The sequence below is a fragment of the Nesoenas mayeri genome, assembly GCF_963082525.1.
Source record: "Nesoenas mayeri genome assembly, chromosome: 1".
NCBI classification, from domain to species: Eukaryota; Metazoa; Chordata; class Aves; order Columbiformes; family Columbidae; genus Nesoenas; species Nesoenas mayeri.
The window spans coordinates 6,783,567-6,800,311 of NC_137541.1; the positions used below are offsets into that span (position 1 = coordinate 6,783,567).

Below are 16,745 nucleotides of genomic sequence, written 5' to 3' on the forward strand. Positions count from 1 at the left end.
CAGAAGGAAACTGTTGCTATTTAGCTCCCTAATTATGTCGCTATTCTTTGTGACCAAATGATATAATGAAAATAATTTGATCTACTGGTGCTGCATGGAGAATTTTCCAGGAGCAGCTGAATATCATAATCTGTTTTGAACTTCTATTTTCCTACTCTTCTTCTGTTTCAGAAAGTAGAGATCAAGGGCTTCAAAGAACTTTGCAGTGAAGTGAAGTTGAACTGTGCTGGGCAGAATATGGAATAGATCCTTTACTATTACAAAATGTTAGATAACCCTTTCCTTGAGGCCAGGACCCTTTGACTTCTCCAACTGATTCATGGTGTTTGAATTTTAGGCTCTGGAAAAGCATAGGATGTCTTTTATTCTGCCTGGCACAGAAGCCAAGAACTGGACTTTCCGTGCTGTGCTTTTGTCTACATATTTCCTTGCACGGTGCCTCAGTCCTGGCACTTAAACTTGGCAAGATTTTCTTTTCAGCCCTGGGAGATGGTAGAGAGCAGTTGGATGCCCTCTAGCTGTAGACATTTCAGCCCAGAAGGAGTGTCACCTGGCCAGGTTTGAAGGCTACCCAAACATTGGTGTGATAGGCAGAATTTGGTTTTGAGTGTCACCTTTCATCTATTTTGTGTGAGCATCACACGCTCATGGGTTAGCAGTGCAGTGGGACAGAAGCAATGAGAGCTGACGAAGCTAATGAGAGAAATCATACATGGTCTTGGAAAAGTTCTTGCAAAATGTCTCTACTGGTACTTCTATACTTTCACCCCAGTAAGCATCTAAATGTTGGGGTCTCAGAGCGTTTCCTTCCTACCAGATCTGTGTGCTCTCGTTGGCTGCTTCCTGGCTTTGTCAGAATATGACCCATGTCGTATTTGTTCTCATTATTTTCTTCCACTTACCATCTCTCTTCCCTGGATTGCCATCAGTGGGCAACTTGGGTTTAGGCACATTTCTGAGCGCAATACCTGTAACAGCTGCTTTAGGGAAGTTTTTAAGCAGGATTTTTCCCTTTCTTCCTCCTGGTGTAGCTTTTCCACATTGAAACAAGGAGAGGGAGACATTTGGTACAGTAAGAACTCGGCAGCTCATGAGTGATCTGCATATCATAATACTACCCTATATTGTAACGATGAACTTCAACATGATCAACCGTAATATCAAACCACACTGAGGAAGTCAATGGGAAACTGTGGAATAGAAACCCCTTGAGTACATCCCCTGGCTTCTTGCTCAACACTTATGAAGATGCTCTGAAACACACAACTTGTTTTCTTGCCCATACTATGACTTTGTATCTTTACAGTTTATACCCTCTGGGAAACACTTTCATTTGTGTTTCATTATTTAAAGTAAACCTAATATTAATGCTGGGGCTGCTGTGCATTAAAGCACTGTGCTACCAATACACATCAGCACGTAACTTTTGGTGAGGCCTTCTGCATAATTTATGTCCAAAGGAGAGGATGCTGACACAAAATTGAGGATTTAACCATGTTTACTGCTGTTTGCAATAATTAGATCATTTCAAACTGGAACTACTAAGCAAGTATAACAAAGTGAGCTTCTAAGTAACTGTTAAATCTACAATCTTCTTTGAAACTGGTCAGACATAAAGAACTTGAAATGTTTCACAGCCTGCTCTTTATCTAGCTTTATCAGACAACCCAGGTGCTTTAAATAAGACACTTGGGTGCCATCAAATGGACTACTGCAAAAACAGGTAAGCAGAAATCATGTCCAAATCACAGGATTTGCCCCGTCTTAAATTGCTTGGGTTTATGGTATTTCTTGAAATAATTGGGTAAGAGCTGTGTTACGTTCCAAATATCACAATTTGCTGATGGTTTCAACATTTCTAAACATGACTGGAACAGAAAAGGCTTTAAATGAGAAATCAAATCCATACACGTGTGCTTTTGTTAACCTCTAGTTTGGCACACTTTAAATCCATATGCACTCCATTCAGCCATGCTCTAGCATTTGGTTAAAAGTGTGTACCAAGTCTAAGAAATAAATATATGAAGTGTGCGGTGTCAATGTGAGAAACATCTAGAAGATGCAGTATAGAAAGATTATTATTATTATTATACAACATGTATTATTTTAAGTGGAAAGCAAACATTTTTTCCTACTGTGGATTATGATGTAATTGTAAGAAACATAAATTCAGAGTCACACAGCCATCTAAAGACAGTTACATGCAGCAGTACAAAAATCTTCACTATCTTGCGTAGGGAGACTGTAGAAATGCTTTGCTTTGAAATGCATTTTACATTAATCACTCACTCTCGTGGTTCCTTCTCACCTTCATGTTCTGCCATCTGATGTTTGACATCTTGGTTGAAGGGGATGACTCATATTCAGAGTGGTCCCATCCATCCTTTGACAGCACTGGAGGATTTAGGTAGCATAATATGACCCTTCATTGAGTTTATATGCTGTTTTCTACCTAATTGCTTCTGTAGCTGGCGGGTGTGGATAAAGACAATTCAGCAAAGCAAAAACCTGTTTTCACATGTTTAGAAGAGTCAGGCTGTGTCAAGCTGCTACATGTAATCAAGTCAGGCTGTTTTGAGAGGACAGGTAGTTTCTAAACTCTGCTACATGGATGAGACTTTAAATTGTTAGACCCTACAGATCAGAGGGGAGAAGGAGGTTCCCATACATTTGAAGCATAAAGTCTGAGTGCTCCTTGCCAGATTCAAGAGAGCTCTTTTGATTTGGGGATAGTTATTTGTTTCTTTCTTGAATCAGACAATGCCCATTCTTATTTTTTGCAGCTTTTATAGCAGCTCATCTTGTTACCCTTTAGACACCCTGAAGAGATATGTGAGGGAGGTGGACTCCTACCAGGTTGCCCTGTAACTTGGGAATGTGTGTTGGGTTGTTCCTGAGATTACAAGAGGTGTAACCTTCCCGTAGACACCAACCTGATTAGTTTTTGGATGCCTTTACTGAAAAATATTTACTACCAATTTCAGAAAAGTTAAGCAAACCCAGTCTGTGGTGTATATATATTAATGAATTTCCATCTCTCACTCACATCAGCGTAAGGAGACTGCAACAGAAGTCATGACTTGTTTTTTCTGTGGGTTTAATACAAGCTCCCCCATTTGCATCCTTTGCTCAGAAACCAGAAACTGTTCTTCTCCAGCTCCAGATTCGGTTGGGCTATGCTACATCTTTTTCAGTGGGTCGGAGTGTGCTGTGCTTCAATCTTAACATAGAAATTCCAGTCCCTGCTGCAAAGTGATTAAATAAAACAAAATTCCCCGCATATGTTACTCCTGCACTTTGTTTCTTCAGTCATCTCTACGAGTGAAATGCATTCAAATGCCAAAAATACATAGCACTTCTGAAGCTGATTGTTATTAATATTGTCCTGTTTGGGGTTTTTTAGCTGTAAACCTTTTTGAAGTGTCTAGCAAACAGTGAGAGGAGCAGCTTTGGAGGGGGGAGACAACTTTGAAATCCACAGAGCAGAAGCTTTAATCTCCAGTTGTGACTGACATCAAACAAAAGTGCAAAAACTCCCTTTGTTCTTGAGCACAAAGGGTGTGTTTGTTGTTTGTTCAGGGTAAGTGAAAGGCCCCCATGAAGTCCCACTGAAGATGTTTAATGAATCTGGCAGCCTGCAAGCTGTCTCTTCTACAGAGTAATCCTAACGACAGACCCATCACACATAATTTAACAGAGTGTGACATGACAATCTCCACTCAGGAGATACTTCGGAGGGGAAATACTTTTATTACTCAACAGCACAGGCCCCTTAGGGTTAGTGTTGTGGAGCAGAATTCATGCTGGTGGTGGTCACACTTCTGTCTCTGAATTGAGGAGATTTATTCATTCAGCTATCAGTTATTAAGTTTCCTAAACACCGACTTTGAACTCATGTTTAAAACTGAGTGAATTGTACTATCTGTAGTGCAGGTGGGGCTGGCATTTTGGCAGCTTCAACTTGTAGTAGAAGTCAAAGTCAAGATTATCTAAGAAATAAAGTCTTCTACCAAAATCAGGACAAACAAAGACATGCAGGAAGAAATTGCATCAAGATTGGAGCAATAATGGAAAGCAATATTTAAAAAGCAAAACAAACCACAATGAACATTTCTTAGGCATTGAGTGGGATAAGGTCTACCATACACAATTCATCTTTTTATCAGTTCACCATGCTTGATCAGTCTTTGGATGACTAGAATAAGAATGACCATGGCATGTGAATTCAACCTCCCTCGTCCTTTCTATGGTCTAAAGTTTATAGCCTTATGTATTGTGGAAGTTGGGCTGTTTGCTGTCAGGTCTCTTGTTTTCTTGTTGGGATAATGATGTTTTGTGTGGTTGGGAGCATATGGAGTAGTTGGTTTGTGCCTTTGGGTTTGGTCATCTATTGTCCATGAATGGGGCAGAAGGGACTCAGATCCACTTTAGACTTCAGTGCTCAGGTGGGAGTAATATTTGAGCGTGTTACTTTTCTATCAGCAAAATCTGTTTTCAGCTCTACCTCATGCTGCATGTGTAAATTTGGCCAATTCACATAACTTTTCTGTGCTGCTACATCTTCTACGGAATGGACATAATGTTGTTTATGGCCTTTGGAATAAGTATGGAGTGGACTGTGACTATTTACTGCAGCAGAGCCTGTGAAGAAGAAACCACTGTTCTCTTGGAAAATACTGGGTTTGGGGTTCTTTTTTTTTCCCTAGCTTTCTCATGACATAAATCAAATTTCATCCCCACTGCTGGACATAAATGCAAAATGCATTTGTACTGTAAATGTCAGCCACTCCAGGGACTGCTGAAGAGCTAAGCACTACTTGCTGTTGCGTTTGATCCTTATGCCAGTCACCAACCAGAGCCCCAGCAAACCATCATATATCAGATCTAATGACTGGGATTCAGATTCAGTGCCAAAACAATGCTGATATCCTGGAACATAATACACAGCCCCTAAGAGCTTCTCTGCTCAGTGTCACTGTTTGAATTAATTCCTTGTTCTCTCTTGAATTGCAAGAATTTTGTAGGATCTCTCTCAAATAGCAGTCCCTGTTTCCCTCCCTTCTTCCCCCACCCCCTTATCAAATCAGACATGCGAAATCAAGTGTCTGTGTACTCTGCTGAGAAGCACAAGGGGATTAGGGAGTGACGGGTTTAACAAAACTGGCTCAAGGTTTTGTAAAATGCATCTTGGAGCTTGAGCTCTGAACGAGCCATAAAATTCCTCCCATGAGGTAGAAGTGAGGTTTCTGCAAGACTGGATCAGAACTTAATAGTGTTTTTTTAGGTTGTTTTTTCTTGTTTTCTAAAAGGTGCTACAAAAACGCCTGATTTTTGAAGAAGCTGCAAGACTAACAATGCAACTTAATGTAACCATTGTGTAAAGAAAATCACAAATGTGTTTTACACCGGCAAAAAGAACTGATTTCTGGGCTGCATGGAAACAATTTAGGGCAATTAGCATGTAATTTAATTTGCATTAATCAGCACAAGGTCAGCAAGAAATTAACTTCGCATGTAGATTTTGCATATAACAGTATATGAGAAGAAAGGAGGAACTGTTTTTACAAGGTGTTAATTTGGAGTTAAGTGCATTCAGCAAGATTTGCAGGGTTTGGCCTTGCAGAAGGAAGATATATAATGTGGATTTGGGAACATGGAAAGCACAAAATGATGTGGCGATTTACCCAGCATCTAATGTTGCAATATGTAAATGCATTAACAGACTTCTTGGCACTTGTAAAGATCGTAGTGCAGGTTTTGCTGGAGTATCGAACACATGACTTGAACTGAAGGGATGAACGTGGATGGGGTCCCACTAGGCTGTTGTGCACTGACCACATGTTGCGCCAAATGATTCAAGAACACAGACAGATATCCCAAAAGCAGGGATCTCTGTACAGCTCCACAGTATTACCTTACTGAGCTCTAAAGTTGGAAAAATTTAGGCAAATTTTACTCATTTTCTCGTGCATCCCTTTGTCCCTCCAGCCTTTCCCTCCCCTGCTATGGGAAATGAGATTCTGAGGAGTTCAGTGGTGTTTGACTATGGTAAGGAGATAGAAGGTGAGAGGACAAGAGGAAATGGTCTTCAGTTGCATCAAGGGAGGTTTAGATGGGTTATTAGGAAAAAAATTATTCACAGAAAGGGTTGCGAGGCATTGGAACAGGCTGCTCATGGAAGTGGTGGAGTCACCATCCCAATGATCCAGCTGGTCAAGGTCCATCTGTAGAACCTTCCTGCCTTTGAGCAGATCAACACTCTTACCCAGTGTGATGTTTTCTGCAAGCTTACTGAGGGTGCAGTTGATCCCCTTGTCCAGATCATTGCTAAAGACACCTTTCTCTTCAAAAATCGTGCTTTGACGTTTTAAGGAATCCCATAGCCTAGAAACTCAGGTAAGATTTTTCATAAAGGATTTTCAAATGCATTTATCTCATGGGTGATTTCACAGGGTCCAATTTATTTCTTCCTCCCCACTAATTAACATCCTAACTTGAACTACAGGTCCTATGAAACTCTTTGAGTTTTAGCACCAGAACTACCAAAAATCACTAGTCATTTTTTAACATCTTGCACAAAGTTGTCCAGTGTTGGATGACATGAGAAAGGTCAAAGAATGATATATTGTGTAGTAAATCTAACTGAAGATTTATATCCAAGCTCTTTCTTTTTAATCAATGCTAATAGATTTTTAAAGACAAAGAAGGGAAGAGAGAAAGAAAGAGTATCATTTGGAAAAGAATAGTTAAGTAGAGATTTTAAAGTACTAAACGAGTGGCATGATTTTTTTTTCTACGATGTAATGAAGTTAATTAGGGCAAATGCTGCTGAAACAAGTGTTTGTACTAATTCATTTATAAAATAATGAAAATTATTTTGTAGTTATTAGTTTTATTTTTATGGCAACTATATAGAAATTGATCCATTTCCTTCCCTTTAGAGCATATGTAAAAGGAAATATATATTCTGTAGAGAGTCCTTTCTTCAAAGTCTAACTTATTATCAGATAATGAATCAAGAGTTCTCAACTAGCATTTGCAAATGAAGATCACTTCATCTAATTTGAATTATATGACTTTCAGTTTGTTTCACTTGCATATAGGACAATGCTGTATTATCTACCTTTTCAGGCAACTTGATGGATGAGTTGTTCCAACAAGCCTATATGTCATGTTAAATAGTGTAGGAGTAAGGTCCACTTATCACATCACATTCATTGCTAAAGGTTCTCTTAGTAGATCCGTCCACTCATCTAGATCCCAGATCAAAGAAAATAAACTTCTTCCTCATTTTTCCTTGTATGTGAGTTTCTGTTGAACATCACTCTCTCTGGAGATATCTTGTTTTTAAATATCTACATTCATCCCTAGTGTTGGACACGCTTCATGGACATGTGAAATGAACCTTTTGCATGGAGCACCATAAGATCATTTTAAAATAGGCTCAAAAGAACTGTTAAATGTGGTTCTATTTCTAATTTTAATTTAAGAAGATGAGTAGCCATTAAATTCTCATCTGTAAGTAGTAACATTTTTCACATTCATCATATGTATTAATATACACAGTTTGTACATTTGTGTATGTTATGCATGTTCACTTTAGTCTGTGTTCACAAGAACACAAAGCCTTTGATATTCCACATGGCACATCAAAAGTTATGATCTTGGCATTACTACAAGTCTAAAATAAAGATTTTCCTGTTTTAGAGCAGGTTCTACTTATACCTTAAAAAGACTTTAAATTAAAGCAGAAAATAAATGATTCTATAACCAGCTGTTTGTTCTCTCTCTCCCTTCTTTTCTCTCTCTTTCTCTCAGATCTGGTGCTCTGTTGCCTCCTCTGTTCCTCTTTGCTCTTTTGATCAGCTTTCTCCTCCTTTTCTTTAGTTGCAGGCCAGATGTTCTTATGACATGTAGATCTTTCCAAATAAATTATTTGCTTTGTAGAGTAGCCATGTCTGCAATCACAACCTGGCCAGTTGTAAGCAGTTTCAAGTGATGTATTGTCTTTAAAGAACACGATGTGTGTTTACGTGTCAGAATTTGTGATTTGCACAAGCTGTATTTTTTACCCTTTTCCTATCAAGGGTGCAGGAAGCACCAGAGCACGTGATTAAGTAAAGAGAGGGGGTTATTCCTTCTGGTGTCTCTGTCTTCCAGATGCTGAGATGCAGAGTCAGCGCTGTTGAATGCTAGAGGGAGGCAGTGCACACCTTTTCTAACAGAGAGAAGCAGCCGACACCAGTCGTGCTGTATGCTTTAAATATGAAACTTTTTATTCTTCTGCTGCCCAAATATTAATCTTCAGCACTTATGCAAAGTTTTGTACTTCTCTGTTTTCTGTCTGTGCTATTTAGTTTTTATGGTGCTCCTTGGATGCTCCCAGGTGGAAAAGCAAGGCTACAAAAGATCTCTCGCAACATTCAGGCCTACCTGTAGATCTGCAAGTGTTAGTAATTCCTAGCCCCGTGACTCAGATAGGAAAGCTAGACATATAATCTGAAAGATATACCAAAACAGATGTGGACAAATGTTAGGCTGTTTTTGTTCCCTCTTAGACTAAAAACTATTATTTGTTGCCTCTCTACTGCAGGAGCTTGAAAATAATTTGCCTTTTCCTGCACAGAGAGATGAAACCTGCAGATGCTCTGGGTATGATTAGCATACAACACATACAGAGTTAGTATCTGTCCTGAAGATAGCATGGTCTGCAAATGTGCACCTGCCTCTTCAGCTGATCAGTATGATTTTCCCATGAAATTGTATTAAGATACTTAATGGTGAGGAGCTATGTCTCTGTGTTTTGTGTTTTCACAGCCTGTAACAGTCAAGAAACTTCTCTACTTGTATGTACATGCATAATACAAATAGAAAACGCAGCACTGTCTAATACCGTGTAGTTACCGCTTTTCTGCTAAAAATATTATCTTAGATGTCAGAGAGTTGGAGTTTGGTACCAAACTAAATTTCCCACTTACAGTTATCTTAAAGGCTGCATAAACAAAACATAAATCAATAGGAGAAACAGAGATAAATATGTAACAATGTGTTTTACATAAAAACAAACAAAAATTTCAATAAGAGCAGAGGTAAAACCTAATGAGGCACAGCCTTTTGAGTTATAGGCCATTTCTTGCTACGCACATTCACCAGTGAAGTGGTCCAGAGTACTCTAGTTCTAACAACACTTGATCTCATGTTCCATGGTTTCTCATAACATAAGAGCTCCAGGCAATGAGTTGCGCATTTTTCCTAGGAGAGTTTAGGAGGAGATACCTAAATGAAGTGCCAGCTTTCTCAAAGCATGCTGGAAAGCCTTCACTTGCTCCATTTCTGAAGCTGAGGCTAATTTCCTCTCTACTTTGCATAGATTGTATGGTAAAGAACCATAGAGTCATTTTGGTTGGAAGAGACTCTTGAGATCATGGGGTCCAACCATTAACCTAACACTAGTACTAAACTGTGTCCCTAGGAACTTCATCTATGCATCTTTTAAATACCTTCAGGGATGGTGACTCAAACACATTCCTGGGCAACCTGTTTCAATGTCTGACAACCCTTTCCATTAATAAGTTTTTCTTAATATCCTATCTAAACCTCCCCTGGCACAACCGGAAACCATTTCCTCTTGTTCAATCACTTGTTACTTGGGAGAAGAGACTGACCCCCAACCTTGCTACAAGCTCTTTTCAGGTAGCTGTAGAGAGCGAGAAGGTCTCCCCTCAGCCTCCTTTTTTCCAGGCTACACAATCCCAGATCCCTCAGTTGTTCCTCATCAGACTTGTGTTCCAGACCCTTCACCAGCTCCATTCCTTTTTCTGAACTTGCTCCAGCACCTCAAGATCTCTCTTGAAGTGAGAGGCCCAAAAGTGAAGACAGGATTTGAGGTGCAGTATTCTGACCTAGAATTCTTGCCTAGCTACAACTTGATTGCTGTAGACGTCCTGCAGGCAGGTTACAACTACATCTGGAAGCGTTAGACATGCCCAAGGTATCTGAGCTGCACTTGCACAGTGGTCCCAGCAGGACCAGCACACTCAAAGTGCCATGGAGCACAGGGACATGCACGGGCGATGAAGAAACAGAAACAGGGGATTTCTCACCTTCGCTTTTGGCATGTAGGTGCGATTCATCTTGCCTAATATACATATCTAAAAGTTAGGAATCTAATCCCTTTGTTGTCAATGGAGAGAGGTGGTAATGCTCTTTAGTATAACTAATCTCTCCATGCTGACAACAGAGAAACCCTAGATGACTAGCTTAGACTAATTGCTCAACTTCAAAGGTGGGATTTAGCCGTCTAAAACAGTAAAATGTTATCAGATTAAAGAGTATCTTTTCACACATATAAAACAAATGTGATTTCAGCCTAAATAACTACACAGAACAGCATATAACCGAGATTTCCACTGCAAGTCCCTCTTGTGAGAAGGCATATTTTAAATGTTTGTGTGATGCACAATAGTACTCTGTTTTATATAGCTTTTAGCGTTCTGTGTTATTGTCACACTGCTCTGGAGTTTATTGGGTTTTTCCATTTTACGGATGTAGATGTGAGCAAGAGGTTAATTGGCTTGCATAAGATCTGACATGGGGACATGTGGTAAAACAGGAAAATGAATCAAGGCTTTCTATTCCTCTCATGATTGCATACATGATTTTTGGGCTGTTGTCCTGGCCACTCGTCCAACATTTCTCTGTCATTAAATGTAGTTCATTACTTGGCTGGTGGTATTGTGTAGTAAAATGCCGTTATGCTTTGGGCTTCTGAATATTCTGAAAACACGGTAAGTAAATGGAATGCTCAAAGAATAACCTGAGGTAGAAGTAGAGAGCTGAAGGCATACTTTTAATGGCTGTAAATTACTCGTTGTTGCAGTTTGCCACAGAAGCTTTGATCATTTTGCCTCTGTAAATGATTGGTAGTCCTGTGGTCTTCCAAGGATTTGCAACATCACCTAATTAGTTTAGGAAGCTCATAGACCATATGTAGAAGGTTTGGGTTTACATTAAATACAGGGCAGTGAAACTATTAGATTTCCACTGTATGTAATTTGTGCTTAACGTTTTGCAATATATACGTATCAGTTATGAATCTACAATCAATTTTCATGTTAAATGTTAAATTTAAACTCCACAGCTGGACTTTCATCTTGAAAGAAGCCAGATAGCCCTGTGCATCTGGTTTAATCTTCCCTTTAGCCATATTCTTTTAAAAGCACTCCTGCTTAGTACATCTTACAATTGAAAAATAATACTCATATTCCCTCTCATCCTCAGCAGCTGTGATCCCTCTGAAGATGTTGTTCTGTCAGACATTTCATTATGTGTGATAGAAAGCGTAGGGTCTTTTTGTCTGTCTGCATTACCGCTTTGTGGATTTTATTTTCTTTTTCTTTATTTATTCCTTTGGCTGTAGATGAGCCCTTCCATAATACTTCGCTTTATTTCCTGTTGCTGCTGCTTCGCCTTCTTTCTAAGTGCAGAAAACGATCAAGAACTTGCAACTGCGTGGAGCCGCCCAACAGAAGCCCATTGATTCCCCACCAAAGAGCTCTGTGTGATACATTCTACTGCAGCCTGAAAAGAAAGCTTTGTTCCCTCAGCTGGTAGTGTCTTAAGATGCTGATCCTTGCCATATTTTTGGAAAACTGTAGCAGTTTATCAGAGTGTTTGACACTTCTCGTTCAGCTGTATATTCTGTATACTCTGGTGTTTGCCTCTTCTCATACATCAGCCTCACGAGCACAAGGCTGGTCTGGAGCAGCCCAGGCATCACTGTGAGTTGCACCGGGCACAAGTCGTTCGGATGCAAACAGTGAAGGAGGAGGAATCTGGAGTGCTGTTGGCCATGCCTGATATGGTAGTAATAGATTTAGTATTTGGGGCAGGAGGTATGGGATTTGTCATGTTGGCTGAGTATTTTCCTGGCCACCTTCCATGGCTGTTCAGATATTTTTAGCATGAAGTACAAGCTATGTTGTCTCAGTTGACCTTGGAGCATGACATTTTAACATGGAATTGGTTTTAATTGCTAATCATTAAAATGATTTATTATTTTTTATTCCAAGAGCAACTAGAATCCCAGTCATGTTTTGCAGATGAAAAGGGAAGCAAATTGAAACCTGTCTTCTCCTTACTTACAGTCTTTCATGATATCCATGTTTCCTAAATTACCCAGTTCTTTCTCTACATCATTAAGAAGAGATTATGCCTTGGTTTGTTTTTTAACTTGTCTTTTGGTCATTCGAAAAATATTATATCAGAATGACTGAAACTAATCCCAGGGTCTCACAGTGCTCAGCAAGAAGTGTAGAACAAAAGCATCGTTTCTGTTGCAAACAATTTATGACCTTAATAGAAGTTTACAGCTGCTATCAGGAAGACAAGATCTTGCTATCAGTACATTTATCCTGGTCATTGCTCCCTCCTTTCCCTCATCTCCAGACTCAAGTTTACTGAAATAATCAAGCCCCTAAATGCCAGCTCCTGTCTAGGAATTAGAAGCACTAGCACTGCATCAGGATATTGTAGAAGTAAATTTTAAGGAAGTAAGATATAATGTAGGAGAAGAGGTTCAGATCAACTGCAGGTACAGCTGGAAATCTGTGGAAGTTTGAGTTCCAGTTTTGAGGTCCAGATCTATTTCTACCTGAGGGTATTTGACTCCTTCTGGGATTTTTGACTGGTTCTTGGTTTTGGACGACTCATGTTCACTGGATTTTGCATGTTCTTATCTTAATAGTACCTCAGAGGAAATGATAATAATTTTTAAGATGCATTTTACTGCTGCAATTCTGCAGAGAAGCCTTTGACTGAAAAAAGCATCACGGTATTGTTGACTTCTTCAGTCTACTAAATAAGCACTTAGTCAAATATCTGATGTAGATTTCCAAAACAAACAAACAAACAAAATAAAACAAACAAACAAAAAATCACAACCATTCTCCTGCTTCAAAAGTAGCTGCGTGGTTTAAAGATTTACCCAGCAGAAGCTGAAACCAAGTTGTGAAAATAAACCTTTCTTTGGCTGCCTTAGCAACTGGGAAGACTACAACCTGTTTCTACAAATTACATGGCAGATCTCCCAAGTAGGGCCAAAGAGGCTCTTTGGCTGTTTCAGTGTCACACTATAGTTCCTTTCATACATAGGAAGTGAGTAAATCAGAGAATAATGCAACACCTTTCCTGTCTGCAAGAACTCTGCCAAAGCCAAGCCTAAGGATCTGGGTTAAAGCAAATTCAGGTGCTTGTTAACTGAGTTGTGTTTTGGTGGGGTTAAAATTGAAGGAATTTTGGACTTGTGTTTTGGAGGGGTTAAAACTGCCAAGAAAAGCCGAAAACCTGCAGAAGATCCCCAGATGCCAGCATTAATACTCCCCAGTCTCTCTGATGCGAGCTGGCAGGTCCCATAAAGCCACTCAGCCTTGAACGTGGAAGGGAAGGAGGGAGAAAGCAAAAGCTCCAGCTGCGACTCCAGAGCCCCAGAAAGAGCCTCTAACCCAATTCCCTTAAAGTGCACAAGCCTCGCCAGCCCCAGCATCCCTTTGCCACTGTATTCACCGAGTTTGCAGGGCAAACAAAAGATCCATATCAAGCATGTATCATTGCAGAGGGGGAAAGCCTTCCCTCATTCGCCCATAGGTTTTCCCTCTTTTTCTTTCAGTTATATATATTTTATTATTGTTTTTTCAGAAGTGTGGGGGGGAGATGTTGCTAATTTTTTTTTTGAATGGTAATTAAGAGAGCTAACACCAGCTAGGCTAGAGTGAACGCAAACAAGACCCCTATAGGCAGCACAGTGCATTAATGTAAAATATGCCCAGACAACATAACTTGTCAGAGAGGATTATTTCTGCTTAGTGAATCTGCAGGGGCCCCTTTGCTCCACCACTCAGCGTCTGACTAGAGAGAGAAAGAGAGAAAGAGTAGCCATTAGTGAGTAGCTACTGTGGCATTGATGTTTGAGCGCACTTCTGAACTGGCTTTTGTTGAGAATATCGGTGCAGAAAGCATGCGCTGTCCCAAATCCGCTGTTACTATGAGAAATGAGGAGCTGCTTTTAAGGTATGTTGTCTCCTTTGTTTTAACGCGTGCTTTCGAGTTGCCTGGGCCCGCCGCAACTATAACCGCGCTGTGTATTAAGTAGTTTCCTTATTTAAAAGAAAACACAGGCGTTGCCGTGTGCAAGTAGCATTTTCCACGAGTTAAAATTGCACATTTCGTGTGTGATGACAAATGTACGGCGAGGGCAAGGAGGGAAAAGAAAAAATTTCTCCCCCCCCTAAAGGAGAGCTGATATTTCTTTTATCACCTCCTTTGCAATATTTCTGCCTGATTCATTATTATGCACAGGACATGGAAAAATCATGGAAAAAGCTCAGGGAGACTCCATATTAGAGCTAGTGCCCTAAATACCACTTTAATTTTCACTTAGCCTGTGTAAATAGTTACTAATTCTCTATCTAGTCTTTACCACTTGAAGATGTTTTAAAAACATCTAAATACTCCCATATGTTGGATTACACATATATTCTTAATGTTCCAAGGTTTAGCGAGGGGCCAGCATCGACTACTCTTTTCAGACACACACATACACACACAGACACACGCACATATACACAGAATTATGCTAGAATTGGCACCCCGCTTTGAAAAATGTAGTCTTTTGTTTATTTGCTAGCAGACATTGTAGCATTGAATACATCTTTTGGTCTGACAATGGGACAGCTGAACAATGGTGCTGTCAAAGTAGCTTAATCTATGTCTGGCGATGGGTGGTTTGTTGTTTCTGGGTTTTTTTCTTTCCTTTTCTCAGCCCCTTTTTCATTTCCCTTAATCTTTTTGTATATACGGGAGAATATGAAGTGCGTTGCCTATTTTGTGATGGTTGTTTTATTTTAATATCTGCTGCTAATAGTGCAGGGAGGGGGAGGTTTGCATCTTGCAATTATTCCTATTGCGTTAAGTTGGAGATTTATTACAAACCTCTCCTTTAACTGCGTCGAGAAAAGTTATTGATTCTGAAAGCTTACAATACTGCTGTCAATCTAGCAAATACATAGTTGCCAAATGTGCCCTTGCCTGATTTTACGCCTGATCATATCAACTTTAACTGCTGTTTTGAAGATACTGTTTCTAATTTTGTTTAGGTAATGAAAATGCAATTAAAATGATAAATCAGATCTCAAAGTAGGAGCAAATGCTACTTTCCATTTTTATAATCCAGCTATTAGCATACGTTAGAATTTTTAAGGTCAGGCAGAATAATTTACCTGGATGATTCCTATCCCAAAATCTAACAAATTATTCATATGACATTTCATGAATTATCTTTCTGTTTAGACAGCCATAGTTTAACATTAGAGCAGCTAACAATTTTGAGTTTGAATTTGGCAAAATATTCATGCACCTTATGCATTATGAAAAGAAATTGTTACAAAGCTTTTGAAAATTTTGGAGTTACTACTTGGACAGCAGCTCGTGTCTTAAATAAAATGAATTGTCATCAGTCTGTGGAGTTTCTGAAACTGTTCGAGTCTTTACGTACTTCACATGTTAAGGAAATATATTACTTTTAGTAAGAATTGTAATATTTTTCTGAGAAAAAAAGACTGATACTTATTAGTGGCTTTTATTTTTTGCCTAGATCAGGTAATTGTAGGGGGGTTGTGACTTTTTTAAACTGGATTCTAGGGCACGATTTATATGAGTTGAGGGGTCTCTAGGACCCTCTAATTAAAAATAAATAAATAAATAAATAAATATTGGTAAGGGTCAGAGCTCTCTAAAACATGTAATTTCAACAACAAAAAATGTTTTATGGGGAGACTCTCCTTGCTTGCTCTGTTTTTTTAATTTGTTTTTGTTGCTGTTGCATCTCCTTCCCCTGTGTGTTAAAATGGTACAGATCAATAGAGTTCACATGAACAAAAAGGTAATATCACATAAAATACACTAGAAGCCTAGAGGTTATGGATTATCAGGTAGTGCTTGCATGCTGTGTGTTATGTATAAACATGAAGAAAGCAAGGATGCTGTTTAATCAAATGGGACCGTGCTACAATTCACTTTCTTGGAAGAACTTCTTTCGAGACAAACATTAACTCATTCACAACTGCTCTGCTCTGCCAGATCTGGACGGAGGGGGTATTTTTTAGTCAAGTTTTCTTCCTTCAGCCTGAGCTTTCCAGCAGCTGCTGCCCCTTGTGAATGGCAATAAAGTGAATCCCGCTTCCATGGAAATGCCCCTTTAGTGACTGCCCAGAGTAGGGTGAATGCTCTGTTGTAGCAGCCACCACCAGACACATGGGCAGCAGACCCATCCACCACTTTTAAGGACTATTCAATACTAAAACTGTTTCCTAAGCGCTCTTCTCACAGGTGAGTTCATGCTAAACTTGCAGTAGTTCCTAATGTTTTCAAAAAAAACGCTGCATAAAATACTTATACTACAGGTTTTTGTCTTGGATTGCCAATTGCTTTGTTCTTTTCTAAGGGTATTTTCTGACATTGCATTCACATCAAAGACTAATTTTTTAATTATTCTGTATGAACCCTACACCCCCAAAAAATATATTTCTATGCGTATTTAGTGAAATATTTCTTTTTGAGCCATAAAAATTATTATTAACATTAAAGAAGGTTAAGAAAATCTGTAACACAAGTCACTTCTCAGCATACTTTAACAAAAATGTCAGGTTTTGGGAGACAGTATAGGTTTAGAGATCTTATGCATGAACATC

The 16,745-nt window shown here is 39.3% G+C and overlaps 1 protein-coding gene across 9 annotated transcripts in view; it reads left to right on the top strand.

The window, feature by feature from the left end:
- CELF2 (CUGBP Elav-like family member 2) overlaps positions 1–16,745 on the top strand; it is a gene marked incomplete at both ends in the record, with an annotated part of 370,914 nt that overhangs the window by 101,049 nt on the left and 253,120 nt on the right. For 6 of the 9 annotated variants that reach the window (XM_080352309.1, XM_080352315.1, XM_080352317.1 and 3 more), the window contains one exon: positions 13,463–14,067. The exons of the other annotated variants lie outside the window; for them this stretch is intronic. In XM_080352309.1, coding sequence (XP_080208435.1) covers positions 13,961–14,067 — 107 coding nt within the window. Of the gene's footprint in view, positions 1–13,462; positions 14,068–16,745 lie in introns of those variants that run through there. 9 annotated transcript variants of the gene reach the window in all.